Source organism: Anolis sagrei, chromosome 1 (genome assembly GCF_037176765.1).
Source record: "Anolis sagrei isolate rAnoSag1 chromosome 1, rAnoSag1.mat, whole genome shotgun sequence".
Classification (NCBI taxonomy): domain Eukaryota; kingdom Metazoa; phylum Chordata; class Lepidosauria; order Squamata; family Dactyloidae; genus Anolis; species Anolis sagrei.
Genome location: NC_090021.1, coordinates 294,488,371 through 294,511,650, shown reverse-complemented (window position 1 = coordinate 294,511,650; position 23,280 = coordinate 294,488,371). Strand labels below are relative to the sequence as shown.

The 23,280-nt window shown below is 39.3% G+C and overlaps 1 protein-coding gene across 2 annotated transcripts in view; it reads right to left on the bottom strand.

The window, feature by feature from the left end:
* DPH6 (diphthamine biosynthesis 6) overlaps positions 1 to 23,280 on the bottom strand; it is a 317,073-nt gene that overhangs the window by 206,810 nt on the left and 86,983 nt on the right. For both annotated transcript variants that reach the window (XM_060759870.2, XM_060759864.2), the window contains exons 6-8: positions 19,951 to 20,012; positions 8,767 to 8,861; positions 5,663 to 5,750 (exon numbers count right to left, since the gene is read on the bottom strand). In XM_060759870.2, the coding sequence (XP_060615853.2) occupies positions 5,663 to 5,750; positions 8,767 to 8,861; positions 19,951 to 20,012 (245 nt within the window). The remainder of the gene's footprint in view (positions 1 to 5,662; positions 5,751 to 8,766; positions 8,862 to 19,950; positions 20,013 to 23,280) is intronic.

Below are 23,280 nucleotides of genomic sequence, written 5' to 3'. Positions count from 1 at the left end.
GTGCGTATATATTCTCTGTAAGATGCTAATTTTAAATGAATCACAAGCAATTGGCTTAGTCATCATTTTAAAAGGACTAAAACCAGAAAGATTGTTAGCATAATGTATGATCTGACTCAAGAAGTTCTAAACAAAGCAAAAGAAAGGTCTGGATAAACTGTTTCTGTGTTTGGAAAATGATACTACTCTTTCCATTGTCCCAGTACTCTCTTGAACACTTTATTTACTTATTTATCTATTTATATCCCACTTTTTTTCTTTTTTGCTACAAGGAAACTCATAGTGGCTTTGAGAAACATTGTGTCTTTTAGAATTCTTTAGGAAGGGGAAAAAAATTGTAAGGTGCATTAAGTGAGAAATAATAATAATGAAGAGTTAAATATGGGCATCTGTGACTTTTTCATGCTGTATGGCCATGTTCCAGAAGCATTCTCTCCTGACATTTCAACCACATCTATGGCAGGCATCCTCAGAGGTTGTGAGATCTGTTGGAAACTAGGCAATTGGGGTTTATATATCCATGGAATGTCCAGGCTGGGAGAAAGAACTCTTGTCTGTTTGAGGTAGTTGTGAATGTTGCAATGTGGCCACCTTTGTAAAGCATTTAATAGCCTTGCAGCTTCAAGGTCTGGCTGTTTATTGCCTGGGAGAAATCCTTTGTTGGGAGGTGATTAGCTGCCCCTGATTGTTTCTTGTCTGGAATTTCCCTGTTTTTGAGTGTTGTTTTTTATTTACTGTTATAATTTTAGAGGTTTTTTTTTATACTGGTAGCTAGATTTGGTTCATTTTCATGGTTTCCTCCTTTCTGTTGAAATTGTCCACATGCTTATGGATTTCAATTGCTTCTCTGTGTAGTCTGACATGCTGGTTGTTAGAGTGGTCCAGCATTTCTGTGTTCTCAAATAATATGCTGCATCCATGTTGGTCCATCAAGTGGTCTCCTAACAAAGGATTCCCCCGGGTGGTAAGCAGTCAGACTTTGAAGCAGCAAGGCCATTAAATGCTAATGAAGGTGGCCAATTCCAACATTCAAACCTGCCTCAAATAGACAAGGGTTGTTTTTCCCACTCTGAGCATTCCACAGATATATAAAGCTCACTTGCCTAGTTTCCAACAGACCTCACAACCTCTGAGGGTGCCTGCCATAGATGTAGGTGAAACATCAAGAGAGGATGCTTCTGGAACATGGCCATACAGCCCAGAAAACTCACAGCAACCTAGCCATTCCAGCCATGAAAGCCTTCAACAATACAGAATTAAATATCCTTATCCTACTACTTCTCATTTTGATGCCTCCTCCCCAGCAGGCTTTCAAATATTGTTGCATACAATTGAACAGAACTCTGGATTTTGGAGCATTTTAGATTTGTGTATAAGGTATTCCCAACCCAACCTGTATCTCAACCTCTTGGGATAGTGGCTCCAGCAGGTCAAGGTTTAAGTGCCAGTTCAGCTATGCAAATGCATTAGGTCACCTTGATGAAGTTCCACTCTCTCAGTCTAAGAGGAAAGCAATGGCAAACTTCCTAAGCATAAACCTTGCCAAGAAACTCTATGACAGGGGTGGGTTGCCATAAGTCAGCGTCGACCTGAAGGCATACAACAACAAATTCAAATGCTTTAACTCCTGAAGGTACCACTGTTTCTATAAAATCCTTGGCTTTCTTCCAGTTCTTTTCACTGAACAGCAAGCTTCCCTTGCTGCCAACAATAAATGGGGTCAGTTGTATTATTCAACACTACAGTTACATTCTGCTCTTCTGCCAATGCAGTCTCCCGAGCTTGCATTAAAGATCCCTAAACAGATTGTATCAGAGCACTGTATCACTCTGTAAGTAAATTACTTGTCTCCCAACCAAAATATTAACAACATATCATGTCCCTTGTGAAATATGTATATTTAGCTTCTGTGTACTCTAAATCTTTGTTGAATAATCCTCAATTAATTGATATAGAACCCATGTAACTGCATTACCAAGCTTTTTCTTCTTATTAATAATCACAATGAATTTTCCTAAACAAATTCTAACAGACCTGAATATCATTTCTACCGTTATTTTTCCTTGCTTTTGCAGCACATTCAATTCATGCAATGTAAAAGTAACAAGGGGAGGGTGACCTACCAGTGTTAAAATAAAAACCAATTTTTATTACTACTACCCAGTTTCACTTACAGGCGTAAGTGCCATGAATTACTTGCTACATGGCAACACAAATGCTTTGCAGCCATTATTAAATCACTGTTAGATGAATAGTACTTGAGCTCTAGAGCATTAGTAAGGAAGGGCCACTTTGGGGCTGTCCGACAGAATTACTACTTGGCCACTTTATCAATATAGTATTGGTACCACTTATATATACTTAACTCAAAAGTGGCTACTAAGTATCTTACCATTTGATGTTAGAGAACTACACAAACAGGGCATTCATTCATTACAAGCGTTCAGCTCCTCGGAGTCAGCTAAACTCAAATTTCTTGCCAGCTACACTGTCCATACCATAAAGAAGAGGAGCATTTATAAAAAGCACACATATCTTTTCAATAGTTTGTGCTAAGAAATGAGAAAAAACACTCAAATATGACTAGGTTTTATTCACTTGAGTTGCTGAAGTCCAAAGCCATACTTGAAAGCTGAGACTGCAATGAGTGTTGTTTACCAATGTAAGATTATGACGTGTCATACTTCAGTTAAACTTGGTTTGGGGATGATAGTGGGCCAACCTGAGCTCAGGCCCTCCCAATGGGGTACTGTGTATTGAATAGGTGAGGGAAAGTGGGAGGGGTGGAGTAACTGTGGTCTAAAAAGCCCCACTTAACTTGGTCAGATTACCTACCAGGGAGCTGAATTGAGTATATGTACCTCAGTCTGAAAACCAGGGGTAGACTGGAGATTCTGCTAGTGTACCACCTACCCCACTGCCTAACCGACTCCTTGGCCGAACTCACAGAACTGGTCTTGGAGGTACTGTTGGAATTGCCTGGGTTTTTGCTTCTGGGTGACTTCAACATACCACTGAAGGCCAATTTGTTAGGTGCTACTTGGGAGTTCATGGTATTCATGACAAACATGGGACTATCCCAATTGGTTTCTGAACTGACACATATAGTATTGATGAGATTTTCAGCTTGGAACATACTGATCTGTGGGTGGAGGTAACCAACAGCTCTGAATTGTCATGGACAGATCATTTTCTGGATAGTATATTTGTTGGGTTACTGTGAGTTTTCTGGGCTGCATGGCCATGTTCCAGAAATATTCTCTCCTGACATTTTGCCCACATCTATGGCAGGAATCCTCAAAGGCTGTGAGGTATATTGGAAACTAGACAAGGGAGGTTTATATATCTGTTGAAGGTCCAGGGTCTTCAGATGCTAAAGTCACTGCCAATTAGTTTCCAGGCAAGGTGTGAAGTATTGGTTTTGACCTTCAAATCCCTACATGGTTTGGGTCCAGGTTACCTACAGGATCGCCTTCTCCCATACAATCCAGCCAAAACACTTAGGTCCTATGGGGGGCAGCTACTCTAGTCTGCCAGAACCCAACTGGCAACCGTCACCCAGAGGACCTTTTCATCAGCTGCCCAAAGATTGTGGAAAGACCTGCTGGAAGAACAGCTAAATGAGCTGTCAAATTTAAAACACATCTGAAGACCTATGTCTTCCGGCAGACTTACCAGCAAGTTTTAATCATTAATTTTAAACATCCGTCTTGTGTCCACTATATTATATTCATTGTTCTATGTATTTTAATATATGTATGATATATTTTAATATGTGCATTTTATATAATGATTATGTGTTTTAACTATGTTGTAACCTGCCTTGACGCATGAGGAGAGGCAAATAAGAAATAAAATTGTTGTTGTTATTGTTGTTGTTTTCAGAAAACCACCCTCCCAAACTCTAAAAGAACACACATTGCTGCAGATTATCTCTGATCCCATTGTCTAGAGTGGCAGTGGCCTCTGACACTCATGCATTTTTAACACAACGGAGACAATCCCAACTGCATATAGATCAAAGTCTCCAATATACAGAAAACGTCTTATCAAATTTCTCTTCTTATGGAAAAAAAAATCATGTAATGGTACACATGCAGAGTCCTGACATACTTTGAACACATGACCACACATTAGCCATGTACCAGGAACATTTCAACCTTGTCACTCTTGTAGCCAGAGAAGACTTCCAATGATCATTAATTTAGTCTTCATCCTCAATTACTGTATTGTGTTCTTTGCTGAACTGGTTGTGATTACTCTTCAAAAACTTCCAAAGTGACAGAAACTAAGATGCAAGCACACTGCCAAGATGTTGTATGATTAGTAATTCATGCGGATCATATTAACATCTTATCATCCAGGGCAGGGATGTAGAACTCATGTTCACCAAGGGTCACATCAGCCTTATGGTTGCCTTTAAAGGACCATTTGTCACAGTAAGATTATATAAATGTAACCATATTGTTCTGGCATTGAAAGCCTCATGGGCCACATAAAATGACATGGTGGGCCAATTTTGGACCGTTGGCCTTGTGTTTGATACGTGTAATCTAGGGCCTAACATACTTCAGTTATCACTATGGATTGTTGTCATCTGTTGGGTAATGCAGAAGTGTTCACTTAAATTTACCAAATATGCATTCAAGCTTAATTGCAAAAGCATTTATAGAGAAATTCTGAAAAAGCCACTACATCATCCCCAGTCTCAGAATGTTTTGAGAGTTTATTGGATGAAAGTTGTTGTGAGCAGGACGGAGGCTTGCTTGCTTGTGTGCAGAAGATGAGAGAAAAATTCAAAGCGACCTTAACAGATTGCAAAATCTAACAAAATGAATTTCAACAGATAGAAATTTATCCTTAGGCAGAAAAAATGAAATGCACAGGATGGGGGATCCCTGGCTTGACAACAGTACATGTGAAAGGAATTTAGAAGTCTTAGTAGACCACAAGTAACAGTGTGATGTGGCAGCTAAAAAAGTCAATGTGCATCAATAAGAGTATCAATAGGAGTACAGTGTCTAAATCAAGGAAAGTAAAAGTATTCCACTTTGGTTAGACTTCACATAGAATATTGAATCTAGACACTGCAATTTAAGAAGTATATTGACAAGCTGAAATATATTCAAAGGAGGGCGACAAAAATGGTAAAATGTCTGGAAGCCATGATAGCTTTAAGAGCTTGATATGTTTAACTTGGAGAAGAGAAGTTTAAGAGGTGATAGGATGCCATGTTTATTTCAAATGATGTCATATTGAAGATGAAATAAGCTTATATTCTGCTGCTCAACTGATTAGGACAGGTAGCAGTGAACTGAAACTACAGGAAGAGATTCCACCTAAACATTAGGAAAACATTCCTGATAAGAGCTGTTTGATAGTGGAATATGCTGCTTTGGAGTGTACTGACGTTTCTTTCTCTGGAGGGGTTTAAACATGAGTTGGATGGTCATCTATTAGGAGTGCTTTGATTTTGTATTCCTGCAGTAAGCTCGATGGTCCTTTCCAATTCTATGAATCTATGATTCTACTACATGTATCAGTATTTTTTTTCCCTTTGGAAAGAGTGTTTTTTAAAAAAATCATTGTTATTCATCTTGAGACTTTGTAATGACACAGATTATAAAACAGTAATGTATGAAAATTGTATTCTTGTACTTGCCTTATCTTCTAAATGCAATTTTAATAGACGAAGGTAAGCCACTGGTGCAAATGCATCTGCTGAATGCACAACCACTTCTGATAAATCCCTATAACATAAAATCATGAACATTTATTTCAAAAAACACACCTCAACTAGCTAGCACATTTATTTTGTAAAAGCATCAGTTGTCAAAATAGAGGATTGATAAAAACTATTTTAAATTATCTGATAATGTTTCAATCGATAAGACACTTACACAACAAAGTCAAAAGTCCATCTTGCAGTGATAGCTTTACTGGGCCAATCAAAAGACACAAAACATATCACATCAGCTTTCAAAGCTTCACATCTGAGACTTCAAAATGTCTTCTTCTTCAGCCATATGTCAGTCAAAATGACAAATAGAACACTATAACACAATAGAAAGGAAGTAGCTAACTATATTCGAGATAGGATGTACTTCCCTGGACCTTCTCCTAGGTCTCTGAGGATTTAGGGCAGGGGTCCTCAAACTTTTTAAACAGAGGGCCAGGTCACAGTCCATCAAACTGATGGAGGGCCGGATTATAATTGGAAAAAAGCATGAATAAATTCCTATGCACACTGCACATATCTTATTTGTAGTACAAAAAACACTTAAACACAATACAATAATTAAAATGAAGAACAATTTTAACAAATATAAATTTATTAGTATTTCAATGGGAAATGTGGGCCTGCTTTTGGCTGACGAGATAGGATTGTTATTGTTGTATGCTTTCAAGTCTTTTCAGACTTGGGTTGATTCTGAGCGAGGGCCGGGTAAATGACCTTGGAGGGCCGTATCCGGCCCTCACGCCTTAGCTTGAGGACCACCAATTTAGGGCTTAATCCAGAATGAAATGGGTCTAGATAGTATTTTTCAAATCTGGTCACACTGGTGTGACACTGGTCTGGGTTGCTGTAAAAGGAAAGAGTAGCACAACCTTTCCTACCAGGAATATGTTCCTGGACTAATTGTGGAAATGTAAAACTACAGATAACAGTAAACCCTGTTGAACTGAAAGACTTCTGGTAGAAGCTTACCATAGAATCTCATTGGAGGACCTATAAAATTCCTGAAAACAACTTTTTTTACATATAAAATTACAGGTACCAGTCCCACAGATACAGGGATTGAACTATAGGTTTTAGACCAATGCATTTTGTTAGTCTTTGGGATGCTATAAGACTTGCTTGTTGTTTTCATTATTCTATCCTGCGCAAGTGTTATATTTGTATTGGATAAAAACACTTCCAATACAAACATCAATAACACACATCAGGTTGTGCATTACAGTTAGCAGCCTTAAAAACTAACTATAGCCTAATTCAGTACTATGCTGACTTTCTTTTAAAGAACAGCTGCCCAAAGAACTGGTTTTTCAAGTCTTCCAGAGTCAGCTTTGTAGATAGAAATAGGGATGCCGTGAGGAATGGAATCAGCCCTCCTAGGTCCCTTCTACCAGCATATGAATAAACTAATATATATTTAAATAAGCAAATATCAATAGTACCCCAGAATATTTACTATTTTTTGCAATAAGAACTTTTGCATCACCCTTCAGTTCCATTTCTAAGGCTGTTCACGACAATAAAAATCATTCAAATAAACATGCAAAAAGATGCTATGTAAGCACAAATCAAAAACAACAACACAAACATCAACAAAATTAATAATACAACAAGGGAGATGTATGGAAAACCAATTGGTGACATATCAAATAACAACCTTGTTACTAAGTCTCTCCAATGATCTATCACAACATTATGTACTTAAAACTCCCTGAATTGAAGTGTATTCTCTTACTTTAAGTCAATGTCTCAAGCATGAGTCCCCCAGATATTTTGGATTTCAGTTCCCAGAACACCTTACATTTGACGGGGCTTCTGAAATGTGAAGTCCAGTAATATCTTGAGTACCAATTTTTGGAACACACTGCTTTAGGGAAATATTTCTTGGAAAAAACTGTCATGAAACTGAAACTGGATTCTGTGGCTGAGAGGGAAGATTCAGTCCTCATTTTTAGTCACTATGCTGTAACACCTTTGCACAATATTCTGCAGTGCCTTCTACCTAAGACATAAAGCCTCAACAGCTTTTATAGTTTGCCACAGTTTATACCAGGCCCTGCTATTTTACAGTATTATACAGATATAATCCTTAAGGGCACTTTCATCTGGCACACATTCAGCTCTGATCAGCTTTGTGGGAGGATAGCTTTCATGTCTGAAATATTCCAAATAATGTGGCCCTCAAACAATTTTGCCCAAGTATAGGCAACTGGGACGTTCCCAAGTGAGTAATTTAAGTTCTATAATCCAATCACCACCTTCACTTATTGGTCGGAAAGTGGTATGGAGCAGACACCGACACTGTTTTATTAGACAATCTGTAAACTCAGATGAAAGAGGAATAATAGCAGTCAAAATATCTCCTTTAATACATTCAGGCTAAGTTATTTACCATAATTGTACTGACAAATCTACATAGGGATAAAGAAATTTCCCACACCTCTACACATACATTTTAAGAATTTATGGCAAGGAAATAACCTACTCAGTGCAAATTGAACTGATTCAAAACATTAACATTCAAAAACATCCTTTAGTAATTCAAGCAAAATGTTTAGCATTATCATCCTAAGTTGCTAATGTTAAAATGGGAGGGAGATGTGAAGGAAAAGAGAGAGAGAGAGAGAAGGAGAGAGAGAGAAAAGGGAAACAGAGTTAATGGAACCCACAGGCTACTGATGTGGCAGTTTATCAAATGTAGCTGTAATGAAAGATAAATATTACAGGCAATTCGCACTTCATGAAAGGATAAAAGTGTCAGTGTGTAGGTACCAGTTTTACTGCAGGCCATAATCAGCAAGTAAACGAAAGTGCAAATGTCTAAAAAGTTTATAGCTTTCTATGAAGGCCTCGTCTTGTCAGGCATTGATTTAGGTTAGTGGAGGACTTTGCCAGTGTTAAACAAAGTGAGTGTTTGTGAACTTAGAGGACATGTTCTGCCGCTGCCGCCAACAGATGTGGCCTCAAGCTAAACGTTAATATGTTCCCAGTGCTAAAATTTAAAGGACAGGAAAGGCACAGTTCCTTACACAACTATTTTCTTCTTAAACAGAGGGCAGTCCAATGTGAATGTTTCATATTCTCCGCCTTCTCCACAGATATGGACACCATACTTCTTCGAAAGCTGAAAAATTGACAAAAAAGTTATCAAGAAAAGCGCTATTACATAGTGAGAAACATGTACTCATGTCTAGTACTCAGGTTTATCCTAAAAGAGTAATGTAACATCTTAAATTTTGCACAAGCTTAAACATATGGAAGTTTACTGGGATGTGAATGCCACTGTGTTCAGTCAGGCTGCCTCATAAGTAAGTGTGCTTAGAACAAGAGCCAATGAACCTTGTATGAACCTTTTTCAAATTCAACAGTTGAGACACCTGGTCTTTCATAATACTGTATTTCTGCAAAACACAAATACAATAGCTGACAATTTATTTATTTTTTTGCTTTGCATCTTGCAAACCATAGTCTAAATTACTACAGAGCTTGTCCTAACCATCTACAAGTTAGCTCATCATTGAATTTCCACCAATACCAGCAAGTTAATTTACATTGATTTCATACGATAGTTTGTATGAGTGAAAATGTACTGTGTATTGTTATGAGCTGTGCTTGATAAAGATGATTTGTAAATTAACTTTTAGTCAGAGGGTTGTCGTCTGTCATATTCTAGTCAAGGGGCGGATAGGGGAATGTTATCTCCTGGATTCTTGGCCATCTTGGAAGATGATAAGCCTCATTTTAAAAGTCAAAACTAGAATTTTCCTATGGAATCCCACACTTTACCACCACCCCATCCCAAATCTCGACTGACAAGGAAGGAAATGGCCCCATTGTTGCATTGAAGAAAGCTTAAATCAGTGCTTAAATATCTTGCTTACTACTAAATGGGAGATCTTGCTAATCTGGTACACGAATACTTGCCTATACTTGAATGTCCCATGTAGTAACGCTACTGCATCCTCAGATGACCAATGAAGAGTCATTAGGAGGCATTATCGGACTAAGAGAAGACACATTCGTATCTGTCTCTTCACACACAGAGCCTTTTGTCTGCACCCATCAATTCAAGCACATGGAGCCTTTTCCTTTGAACTCCCGAAAAGACAACATTAAAGCCATGTTTTACCCCACCCAGAGATATTTCCCTCACTCCAAATGATGGCACTCCAGGTTAAATATAGGCAGAAGGGCAAAATGAGGAAGATCTTCCAGCACAGAGAGAGATTACAGAGGGAGAGCCCCCAGAGATCTTCCACCAGACTCTTAAGAGAGATTTCCACAGAGGCAACACAGAAACAAAGAGAAATCTCAGAAAATCAAGACCGATTTCCATAGTATCAAAGCAAAGGCAGAGATTGCAGAGAGAGATCCCACAGAAGAATTTCCACAGACACAAGAGCAGCAGAAATCGCCAAAGTCCTTTCACCCAGAACCTGCTTCCTGCATTATTTGGACTTTTTAAACATCAGAGGGTGGGAAAACCCATGTGTGTGTTAGTCCAAAGCTGTTATACTCACAGCCTCTTAGATATAGTTAGAAATAGGTTTTTAAAACACCTTTTTGGTCTTCTTAATAAATAAATAATTATTTTGCTTTACTCTACTTCTTTCCCTTTCGAAAAACCCACTTTTGAGATAACTGGGGTGGGGGGAGATAACACATTTCACATAGGCCCCCACAACTATGTGTTGAGCCAAATGGTATGAGTCAAAGAAAGCAGTCAACATGGCATAGCAAAAGTGGCAGCACATCATGGCATTTGAATGAAGTAACAAATACATATGAACTTAGTACCTTTATTGGAATCCCAATCACATTTTAAAATTTATCAGCTTGACTGAGCTGGAATATTTAAGAAGGCTCTTTTGTTTTCATTCTCCTTCAACCTTTTCCTTTAGGGAAATATATATAGTTCAAATGAAGATGTTATCTGTCATATAATTAAATCATGTCTGTTTACCCATTTTGGATGGTAAATTGAAATCTTTTTTTCAAATAAAGATCAAATTATCTTTTCCAGGCCTATGTTATCAGACATTTTCCTTTTAATGAGAGAATATCTCTTTGTCTAAAAATAACCAAACATTCACTTAATCAAGCTTTCACTTCCAAAGCTCACACTGCTGACATAAAAGATAGCTCCACCTGTCAGGAGCTGCTGTAAGGTTCTTGTAGGACAAATCCATCAAGAATAATTAATGCTGATGCAATAAGAATGGACAACTTACAAAACAGTTAGTCAAAACAGCTTATTCTTCTTCCTGCCAAAAACTACTGCTGAAAAGCTGTTTGAATACAGAGATGCTGCCAGGTATAAACAGCTACAAAATGCACCTATATTTGGAACAATGAAATATTTGCCTGCTTTTTCTTATTAATATCCACATTAAGTGCCTCACACTAAGAAAGAAATAACTGTTTATATATTTCCTAAAATGGATTGTTCTAATACTGAGTCTTTGGTGCCACAAATCCTTCCTGGACATGAAGATCAAACACTTCAGAGTTCCCAGTAGTGTCCTTTTTGCCATTCTGGAATAGCTCAGCTTCCTGTATAAGTAAGTGTTTCTTTAGAGTTTGCCTTTCAACTGTTGGGTGTGCTCTCACATGGACATATTTTTGGATCTTAATTGAAGTTTTTAAATTGGGGGCAAAATCTCTTGTAGTTGCTTCAGGTTCACAGAAAATACACATGCTATCTCTTTCTGCATACGTCTTTTTTTTAAAAGGATACTGAGAGATCCATCTTTAAAATGAATCTGGAAGATATAGGCTCTTTCAAACTAACTGCATTAACTAGGTTAATCTGCATCAGGATTTAGGATTATAACCAACGAACTCCATAGAATTCTATGTGATTCGTTGATGTTGCTCTGGCACCATGAGATGCAGACCCAATCTTAAGAAATGGGGCCACAAAGTGGAATCTATGACATGCGAGTGTGGAGAAGAGCAAACCACAGACCACTTACTACAATGCAACCTGAGCACTGCCACGTGCATAATGGAAGCCTTTCTCACAGTGACACCAGAAGCACTCCAAGTGGCCAGCTACTGGTCAAAGGAACTTAAAATAATGACAACTTTTTAAACTTAGTGGTTTTAAAATTCACTGTATCCTTGATTCGCTTCGGATACGTTAAATAAATAAATAAATAAATAAGCTATGTCACTTAAGAAAAAAAGTGTGCTTTATTATTTATTTATTTATTTATTTATTTACAGCATTTATATTCCGCCCTTCTCACCCCGCAGGGTACTCAGGGCGGATTACAATGTACACATATATGGCAAACATTCAATGCCAATTAGACATACAACGTATATAGACATACACAGAGGCTATTTAACTTTTTCTGGCTATTATTATTATTATTATTATTATTTATTAACTTTATTTGTACCCCGCTAGCATCTCCCGAAGGACTCGATGCGGCTTACAAAGGCCAAGGCCACAAAACACAACACAAACAATATAACACCAAAGGCAAAATTAAAAACAGTTAAAGCAATATTGACGACATGCAATAGACAGTATATCAAGACACAATAAAAACTGGGCCGGGCCAGAGTAATGGGTACAGGATTAAAAGTGCTGATGTGGCAAGAGGTATGTAGGATTATAGGGCAAGTGCAGTGTACGGTGTGCAATACTCTTAGTTCTACTAAAAGTGCTTCGAGGACTTGTTATTGGAGATTTCCTATTCTGGAAAGGCACATCGGAACAGCCAGGTCTTTAAGTTCTTTCTAAAGACTGCCAATGTAGGGGCCTGTCTAAGATCTCTTGGGAGGGTGTTCCAGAGTCGGGGGGCCAACACAGAAAAGGCCCTGTCTCGTGTCCCCACCAGCCGCGCTTGTGATGCAGGTGGAATCACGAGCAGGGCCTCACCGGATGACCGAAGTGAACGTGTGGGTTCATAGATGGAGATGCGGTCACTCAGGTAGGCAGGTCCCAAACCGTTTAGGGCTTTGTAGGTAAGCACCTGCACCTTGAATTGGGTTCGGAAAATAAATGGCAGCCAGTGGAGCTCCTTGAACAGGAGGGTTGACCTCTCTCTGTAAGGAGCCCCAGTTAGCATCCTGGCTGCTGCCCATTGGACCAGTTGGAATTTCTGAGCCGTTTTCAAGGGCAGCCCCACGTAGAGCGCATTAAAGTAATCCAATCTAGAGGTGACCAAGACATGGACCACCCCGGCCAGATCAGCCTTCACGAGGTACGGTCGCAGTTGGCGCACGAGTCTCAATTGTGCAAAAGCCCTCCCGGACACCACCGACGCCTGAGCCTCAAGCATGAGCGATGAATCCAAGAGGACTCCCAAACCACGGACCTGTGCTTTCAAGGGGAGTGTAACCCCATCCAACACAGGTTGCCACCCTATACCCCGATCCGGTTTGCGATCTACCAGGAGGACCTCTGTCTTGTCGGGATTGATCTTCAGCTTGTTCCTCCTCATCCAGATAGACACAGCAGCCAGGCACTCGTCCAGCACCCGAGAGGCCTCCTTGGAATTAGGTGGAAAAGAGTAGTAGAGTTGGGTGTCATCTGCGTAGAAATGGCACCTAACTCCAAAACTCCGGATGACCTCTCCCAGCGGTTTCATGTAGATGTTAAAAAGCATGGGAGATAAAATGGAGCCTTGCGGGACCCCACAGGTCTAGGGCCAGGGGTCCGAGCAGGCATCTCCCAGCTTCATCATCTGGGTTCGTCCCTCCAGGAAGGACCGGAGCCACGACAAAACCGGGCCCCCGAGACCCATCCCAGAGAGTCGACCCAGAAGGATACCATGGTCGATGGTATCGAAAGCCGCTGAGATGTCCAAGAGAACCAACAGAGTCACACTCCCCCTGTCCAGATCTCTACGGAGGTCATCTACCAAGGCGACCAAGGCTGTCTCGGTGCCGTGACCAGGCCTGAAGCCAGACTGTGACTGATCTAGGTAATTGATGTCATCCAAGAATCCCTGGAGCTGGGAGGCGACCACCCGCTCCAGTACCTTACCCAAAAAAGGGAGGTTGGAGATCGGTCTGTAATTGTTCAGCACCGTGGAGTCAAAGGAGACCTTCTTAAGGAGTGGCCAAACCACAGCCTGTTTCAGATTGGATGGAAAAATCCCTTGCTCCAACGATGCATTAATGATCAACACAAACCAATCAACCAACCCCCCCCCCCCCCCGGCCGATTTAATTAGCCAAGATGGGCAAGGGTCTAGAGCTGATGTGGTCACCCTCACAGCCCCAAGGACTTCCTCCATGGTTTTAGGAAGAACAAGGGGAGCTACCAGGGGAACTGTCTCTTTCATCGTCCATCTGCGACACTGATGAAGTACTTCCGCATTCCCCGCACGCTTTGCTGGGGTGCTTTTTGCTGGAGTCTTTTTATGGCCTCATAAATTAGTTAAATTAGCCTCCCCACACATAGGTGGTACCTAATTTTCCTACTTGACAGATGCAACTGTCTTTCGGGTTGCAAAGGTCGACAACAAGCTACACAATTGGTCGGACACACACTCCGACCCGGGCTGGCTTCGAACTCATGACCTTTTGCTCAGAGTGATCTTAATGCTGCTGACACTCAGCCAGCTGCGCCACAATCACAGGATAGCAAAAGCATTCAAGTTTTCATTTATGAACCACCCTGAGTCCCTCTCCGGAGGTGAGATAGGACGGGATATAAATGCCCTAAATAAATAAAAAATAAATATTAAATTTTAAATCTCCTGACTGTATTTAAGGATTGCATAATGCTGCTACAAAGCATATAGCTGGTATATATTCATGAAGACCACACACACACACTTTGGTTGAGTAGTGACCATTCCATTTGTGTTTTAGTTCCTCATATTTTCAGACAAATTTGGGTCATAATAAATAAGCTTTCCCTACCTGTTGCCTGGCAAGACTTGTACCTGGATTTGAATTATAACTACAGCCATGTATCAATAATTGCTAGCATCTAAACTGGAAACCTTTTGGTCTCTTTGGGTTTGTCAAATTTGCTTTCGGAAAACAGTGTCCATAAATATTTGGATGTGAGGCACCAAAGAGACTCTCAATTTTCCAAGATATTTTGACAAAGTCCATTACCAAAGATTCCTAAGTAAATGTATAAGTGATGGAGTAAGAAGGAAAGTCTTCTTATCAATTGGAAAGTGGTGAAAGAACAAGTAGAATAGAAATAATGTTGCAGCATTGGCTTAAGCAGTTTAAACCTTGGACTGACTGCTGACACAAGCTTGTCTTTTGAACTGCTTAGACAGGAAGAACTAGAAAAATGCTTTCATTCCTATTAAACATTCTTGAGCAACACATTCTTTCGGGACTGTGATATGTATGGATATGAGCAGTGGGGTCCCTCAGCAACCAGTGTTTTTAAATAAATGAACTGGATAAATTTCTTTGGGAAAGCAAGGGACCGTTAACAACGTTGACTGAATTCTTCATAACCCAGGAGAGAGATATGCTGAGAAACAGCAGTGACAACAGCAAGGTTCTAGTTGAAGGTTCACATAAGTGCACAAGAGGTCACTCTAAAAAGGACACCAAGTGAATTTTTAAAATGCCTCAAAAGTTTAAGACACAGAAGAAAAGTAAAATATTTGAAACAGAATCCTCTCCTGCATGCTCAAAAGAAAGTAAGAGATTGTTTTGTTTGATGGATTGTGCTTGAAAAAGTGGCCCTCTGAAGACCCAGAAGGAACTCCAGGGACAAAAAAAGATTTTAAAAATAAAGGGATGTGTAAAGATTGTCACCAACAGAAAGGCTCAGCTGAAGAACTTGCTCAATTAGTGTGACTTGTGACACAGCATTGGAATTGACACAAGACCAGCAAGAAAAAAAGCCACTCATATTCAGTGAATTCTGAACTTTTTGAGCTTGGGTCAACCTTCAGCCTTTAGAATTTCAGACAAATTGTGGTTTAAGACCTTGTTGGGATCATTCCTCAAATAGCTGGTGTTTTTGAATTGTCCTAAATCAAGGAGTTTCCTGGATCAACGACAATGTTATTGGATTCTGACAATTAGTATCAGTCAAACTTAGAACTTTTAGTTTTCATCCCATGATTCCAATCTCAACTAAAGACTGGGAATGGATTTATTTAAAGCTGAAATGGAAATAGATAAAATAGTTAACAGTGTTGATAGCTGTAGGGATACTGATGCCCTGTCAAAATGGGTTCCAGTCACCACCTAGGAAATCAACCCATTTATTCTATCATTAAATAATAATAAAGCCCTAGGAGATTTTCTGCCTCCTGAACTTTTTAAAGGAAGTATAGAGTGATGAGCAGCTACATTGGCAGGTTTCTTCACATATACAAATAACACTGACTATATATCAAATGGATGGAAACTTGGGGTAATAATTTATCCCCCCCCCCCCCCTTTGAAGCATAATTCACATAAATGTAAAATGCCTTAAGTGAATAGTAGGTCTGTGTGAATTCTGTAACAAAGCACAACTCTTGGTGACTAATATGCCCTTTCTGTCATAAGGGCTGAAAGGAAGATGAGACTTTAGGAAGACCACAAAAATACCTAAAACTGAGAGTAAAGAAATTAGCAGATGAATACCAGAAACATCCCAAAACCGGCCTATTTCCCTCTGATCTCTTTCCCTCACATTCATTCTTCGTCTTTCACTCATACACATCATGCCCCCGACAGAAATCAAAGGAAATATTTTTAGAACTATAGCTTCAACTACCTCTGCAGCTGGTGTTTATACTTCAGTTTCACTAAGTTATAAAAGCAAATTAAATATCTAGTGAAATATTTATATATTTTGACATTTATAGAAAAACACAAAGCCACTACCAACACGAAAGAGTATTTACTGAACAACTTTCTCCCACACTGCTCTTCAGTACTACTAAGTAAACCACATCTAGGAAAAGATGCTGGTTATTGTTGCCATTGTTCATTAAGAATAAAATCTGTAATAAACTACCATATATAATTGGAAAGAAAAGACAAGTAAGTAATCACACCACTCCTTTCTAAGTGATTACAGACTGCCTCCTTAATAATCTGCTTCAGAATGTTTTTGGTATTGATGTCAGGCTGATTGGATGGTAATTGTTTGGGTCCTCTTTTTTCCCTTCTTCTTCTTCTTCTTCTTCTTTTTTTTTTTTGGTCGTGTCAGGAGTGACCTGAGAAACTTCAAGTCGCTTCTGGTGTGAGAGAATTGGCCGTCTGCAAGGACGTTGCCCAGGGGACGCCCGGATGATATGATGTTTTATCATCCTTGTGGGAGGTTTCTCTCATGTCCCCGCATGAGGAGCTGGAGCTGATAAAGGGAGCTCATCCGCATCTCCCGGATTCGGACCTGTGACCTGTCGGTCTTCAGTCCTGCCGGCACAGGGGTTTAACCCACTGCGCCACCGGGGGCTCCCTTCTTGAAGATAGGGACAACATTTGCCCTCCTCCAGTCTGCTGGGACTTCTCCTGTTCTCCAAGAATTCTCAAAGATTATTGCCGCTGGTTCTGAAATGATTTCTGCTAGTTCCTTCAATACTCTTGGATGTAGTTCAATGGCCCTGGAGATTTAAATTCATTTATAGTTGCCAGGTATTCCTGGACTACTTCTTAACTTATTTTTGGTTTGCATTTCCCCTATTACCTCGTCTTCTCCGTATTGCTCAGGCTGAACCCCAATCTCCTTTTGGAAGAAGACTGAGGCAAAGAAGGTTTTGAGCAGCCCTGCCTTTTCTCTATTCCCTGTTAGCATTTCACCACCTTCTCCTCACAGAGGTCCTACCGTTTCCATTTTCTTCCTCTTTTCTATTGACATAATCAAATAACCCCCTTTTTATTGGTTTTAATCTCTCTGGCAAGCCTGAGCTCATGGGGAGAAAGGCAGGGTATAAATAAATTAAATATTAACTGTGGAAAGGTTATTATTTAATTTGTAAGGCTGTGTGTGATCTCTACTCCACCAAACACACAACCTCTTGTTATTTTTTAGGCCCCACCAAAAGGTGCATCCAATCTATCATCCTAAAAATACGACATAGTTTCATAGGTCAGGCCATGTAAATACATACAGTGTATTTCTTTCTTCTTCCAAGATTCTTAAAGCTATGCTCACTAGATTCCATTCTGCCATTTCAGCCAAACAGCTGAAGGGGCGACATGAAATTTCCAATTTACTTCTTATGTTGCATGTTACAACAGTGTATTATACCAATCAGAAAAAAGCACTAAAAGTTAAACATAACTTGTGTTGTCAAAGGCTTTCATGACCGGAATTACTGGGTTGCTGTAAGTTTTTTTGGCTGCATGGCCATGTTCCAGAAGCCTTCTCTACATTTTGCCTGCATCTATGGCAGGCATCCTCAGAGGTTGTGAGATCTGTTGGAAACTAGAAAAATGTGGTTTATATATCTGTGGAAGGTCCAGGATGGGAGAAAGAACTCTTGTCTGTTGGAGGTAGGTGTGAATGTTTCAACTGGCCACCTTGATTAGCATTTAATGGCCTAGCAGTTTCCAAGGTGTGGCTACTTACTGCCTGGGGGAGTCCTTTGTTGAGAGGTGATTAGCAGTTTCTTGTCTGGAGCTCCTCTGTTTTTATTTATTATGATGATTTTAGAGGTTTTTTTAATACTGGTAGCCAGATTTTGTTCATTTTCATGGTTTCTTCCTTTCTGTTGAAATTCTCCACATGCCTGTGGGTCTCAATGGCTTCTCTGTGTAGTCTGACATGGTAGTTGTTAGAGTGGTCCAGAATGTCTGTGTTCTCAAATAACATGCTGTATCCAGGTTGGTTCATCAGGTGCTCTGCTATGGCTGTGTTCTCTGGTTGAAGTACTCTGTAGTGCCTTTCATGTTACTTGATTCGTGGTTGGGCACTGCGTTTGGTTGTCCCTATGTAGACTTGTCCACAGCTGCATGAGAACCACGGACCGCATAGGGAATCTGATGAGGAAACACAACCTACAGACCCACTAAGAAAATCCAACAAATGATATGTTCACTAAAAAAACAAGAGGGATCTTCTCACCTCTGCAGAAGTCTACCATATACCATGCAGCTGTGGACACTTATTTATTTCCATGTGTGAATGAGCTACTATGCATGCTCACCATAGCACTTTTATTTTGATTTGTCAACAGACCTAAGCTTTAGTCAGTTAAATCTCTGATCTGGGAGGTCTTTCCATATATGCATACCTTCATCTCTTCAGTCACATTAGTACTTCAGTTAGTTCTCTCCTGCTGAATAGGCAAGCAACTTCATCCTTTTTAATACAATAGGTGGTGACAGATACTAAGGCCCTAGTGATAAAGCTGGAACAACTAGATCTAATTCAGTTTATTGTAGGATACAAGACATTAAGCAATGTTAGGACTCTTCAAAGGGATTCCAGGAATATCTCTCTCCTGTTCCCATTCTTTCTCTTATATACCAATTTTCTTAAATATATATCCAGACATGGAAAAAGCAATAGATTTTCATAGCCAGACTTCAGATAGAGAGGCCCACATTCAGCTTAAAATTAATGAATTCAGTTGTGTAAAGACATTCAAAACCAAATTCATACTTCATAATATGAATAACTATTGGCATTTATTCCAGGATAACCCAATGAAATCTAATGTAAGTCCAGTCATCTTACTCCACTAACACCTAATTCTTATTCAACATTTTCTCCCTGTCTCAAGGTAAAGGTCCTTAACTACAATTCCCTTCATGGTGATTAATTTTCTTTGGTGACAATCTCAATACAATGAAGTGCAGTTCATGAGCATAATCCATCTATTATTTATAATACAGACATTCCATGCACCATGCAGAAAAAACTTATTTTTCCTCAAAGATGGGAGATTATTTCTATTAGGAAACGGGCTTGATCCAGACTTAGGTATGTCTATAGCAGACCCAATGAAATCAATGAGACAAGACAGCAATAAGTCCCATAAATCTTATTGATTTAATCATGTCTACCCCATGCATGGCTAAGCCAAGATTCAGCTGAGAATTTATTTGAACAGCTGTTCTGAAAAATACATCTGAAGTGGAATTTGTCAAATACAACACTTCTATCATGTGGTCTGCATAAGATAGAGTGTATCTTTTTCATTTGCTAAATTCTGGCTGTTTTGTTTCTAAAGATAAGTGCTTTAAGAAATAAGAAAGCGCAGTTCGTTTTCTGTATATATAACTTTTTTTGAAGCATAAAATGGTTCACGTATACTTTTGATAATACTTACTTCCAAAAGATAAGGTTCCATTTCATTGAGTGTTTTTCCTAGATGTTTATCTGGATCCAAACCTGCCAAGAGATGTTAAAATATATTTAAGAGAACAAAGTACTGCTTGGGCATAGAGATGACTCTTCCCCCCTCCCCCTCCCCCCTTTGGAAAACAGTTCCTGTATATCAAAAATAACACTGGGACAAACATAGGCGTCCTTAGCTCTCTTAATTCCTTTGAACAACTGATTTCCATCCTTGGCCAGGGAGGTGGGGGAATACATTCATTTCCTTTGCCTTGTACACCAACTGGAAAATACATTGTTCCACAGCCTGCTTTCCATTCTGAGAATTTTCAACAGGTCAAAAAGAAAAAAATGGGCTTTTGCCATTATAATAATGAAAGGAGTCCATGGAGTTTGATAACCCTGGAAAGTGTACCAAAGTTGTCAACTTCTGTTCTGTTATGTCAAGCATAACTGACCTCAGAGTTTGTTGACCTTTTCAAAATATGAAATTAGCTTATGCTTTGTCAGAGCACTGCTCGATGTAAGCCCAACACAGCTTGCTGTGACAAAGAGTAATTCTTTGTCCCAATAGAAGTTCCTTCCAGTCCTGCTGTGCCCTGTCTTTTCTCTAATGAAGAACTAAAATAATGGATATTAACTCCATTCACACAACTGATGTAATGCAGGGCTCATCATAGGGTGGAGGAGACAAAAACTTCTTCTCCTGAACTCACTAGTATTTACATTTTAGAAGTCCAATTATCTTAGCCATCTTTATGTCCTTTACAGGAAATGGTTCAGATTTTCATCATTTCAGCTTCCTTTTTAGTTGGACATTTGGATAACAAAACAAAAAAAGTTCTGAAGGAGGACAAGAAGTTTGCAAACAAACTGAATGAATGTTTCTGTTTGCCTTCACCACTGAAGATGTTGATTAGTTTAATTTAGTTTGGTCACAGACAAGACATACAAAGCATAAATATATATAGACAACAGGATCAACATTTTACAACATATTTGCAGCATGTCTAATACATGGCACATACAAATAGGACAAAAATTAAATTTATGAACTAAAATATATTGTGTGATACATACAAATATAAAATAATGACAGTATATAAACTATGCCATTTTTAAATGTGGAGGATCCAGAAAAAATCTAGTAACATGCAGACTATTTAGCTTAATATCTGTTCTAGGCAACTTGGTATAAACATACAGAACTAAAAGCCATGTTGCAAAATAATCTATGTGGTCTCTGTAAGGTAAGGCAAGTGCTATCTCACCAGTCTTTTAAAGTTTTTTTGAAAGTTTAAATAAACACAGGGCTAGGAATTGATTGGGTATTCATTGCCTACATGATTCTTTCAGATTTTTTATATGTTCCAAAACAGTACAGAAAAGTCATGAGATAATATGGATTGAAAATTTGTTAAACAACAGGAGGAAAAGAATACGAATAAATGATTGGTGCCTTCAATAGTAGAGGGATGTGAGCAGTGAGGTCCTTCAGGGATTTCTAAAAGACTGATGCTTTTTAACTTTATCATAAACAGTAGATTTGTGCACAGATTCGTTTTGGCCATTCGTCTTCAGTTTCTTCGGCTTCTTTGCACACCCATAACAGAAAGGGCTCTGCCACCATATTTTTTCCAACTGAGAAAGATCACGTGGCTGCCGGTCACTGCTCTTTTCAGGATCAAGTGGTACGCCGAGAGGCTGCCACATCTTTGCATGAGGTTTCCCTGTGTGAGCCCTGCCTGTTGAGCCAATCGGAATAGAAGAAACAGCTGTGACTTGTCTTACGCAAGCTGTGTCTATTTAATGAGTGAGCGCCTATATTACTTAGTTGTGTCCTGGCTCTAGAGACAGGTTCAGTCCTTGCAGCTTGCTCTCAGCTTTACCTTTTGGCTTGGCCTCTTTCAAGCATTGAATCTTTTTTTATTTAACTTTATTTTATTTTCTTGATTCTTTATTTAGTGGGACTGGGAGTTGGAAAGTGTGGGTGGGTATTGGGGACTTGTGGATGGCTGTGCTTTTCTTTTAGGGTGGCTCTGAGCTTTGAGTCACCCTTTAGCTTCTTCTCTTATCTATCCTCCCTCCTCTCTTTAAGAAAGTATTTTTAAACAATTATTGTTATTAATAATTATAGGAATTCCAACAAAAAGCAAACCCCCATTCTCAGATAAACTACCTATTTACCTATCTAATCTTATCACCAATACCTAATAATTTCTGTATCATATAGTAGTGTTTTTTCTAATAAGAGGACACACTGCTTACTTGTTTGTGGATGATGGGCTGCTGGCCTCTTCCAGTATGCTGTGAGAACAAGAAATGCAAAACTTTGGAAGAAGTTGCTGTTGATTTTTTAATTAGTAAGGAAAGTGTAATAGTGGACGGTGTGATTTGGAAGTGCATCTTTGACATTTAGCAGGAAGGAATGGTACCTTGCTGCTGCTCCTGGAGAAGTTACAGGACTGGGCTAGTGAGGGATACCTTTTTGGGATTTTTAAAGGAGATTTTATTTCTAGAAAGAAAAGAAATTCCTAAAAATCAGGCTATGACCCAAATGTTATGAATCTTGGTAGACTAACAGTGGTAGATGTATCCTCTAAGTGTGGCCTAAAATGTCAGGAAGGGGAGCCTGAGAAGGACCTCCCATTCCTGCCAATGGGCCGGATCTAAGCTACAGACAAAAAACATCAATTCGGGGAAAAACGGATACGCGGGTCCCTTGAAATCTGGATAGCAGAAATGGCTTGAGGTGCAACCGAAATGCACAAGCCTAATAAACAGTCTGAAGTTTGATGTTGACAGTAAAGCAGCCAGGCTTGTTGATGACAAATTATTTAGGGTAATGTGATCAGTATCAATATGGGAGAATGGATAACAAAGCCCAACCTCCCAAAACATTTTTCTTGGTGTCTTGGTTTTTAGGCCTGTTCCTGGAGTTATTTGGGGCACTGATTCAGTGCATTAGATAGACCACATCAGCTCTAGTTTCTTAGATATGGTTATAATGGTTTTCTATAGGCAAGCAGATGGCGACTGGAAGATGGCATGCCTTCTGTATCTCAAAAACAAGAGCTGATAGGGGAAAACTGGTGTCAGTTTTGGAATCAGCAGGCCAAATATACCTAGAAACATTTAAGACACAAAAATGTGTGTTGGCCAGTGATCAAACAGTAAATGAGATTCACTAAACTGAAGTGCATAAAGGGGCAAAAATTCCTAGCTACCCATGTATTTGGAATCTTGGTTGCCAGTAACTGACTAAGAAAAAGTGCAAGGTAGATAGTTCAACACAATATCATCTTGTGCTTGGCTGCTGTAA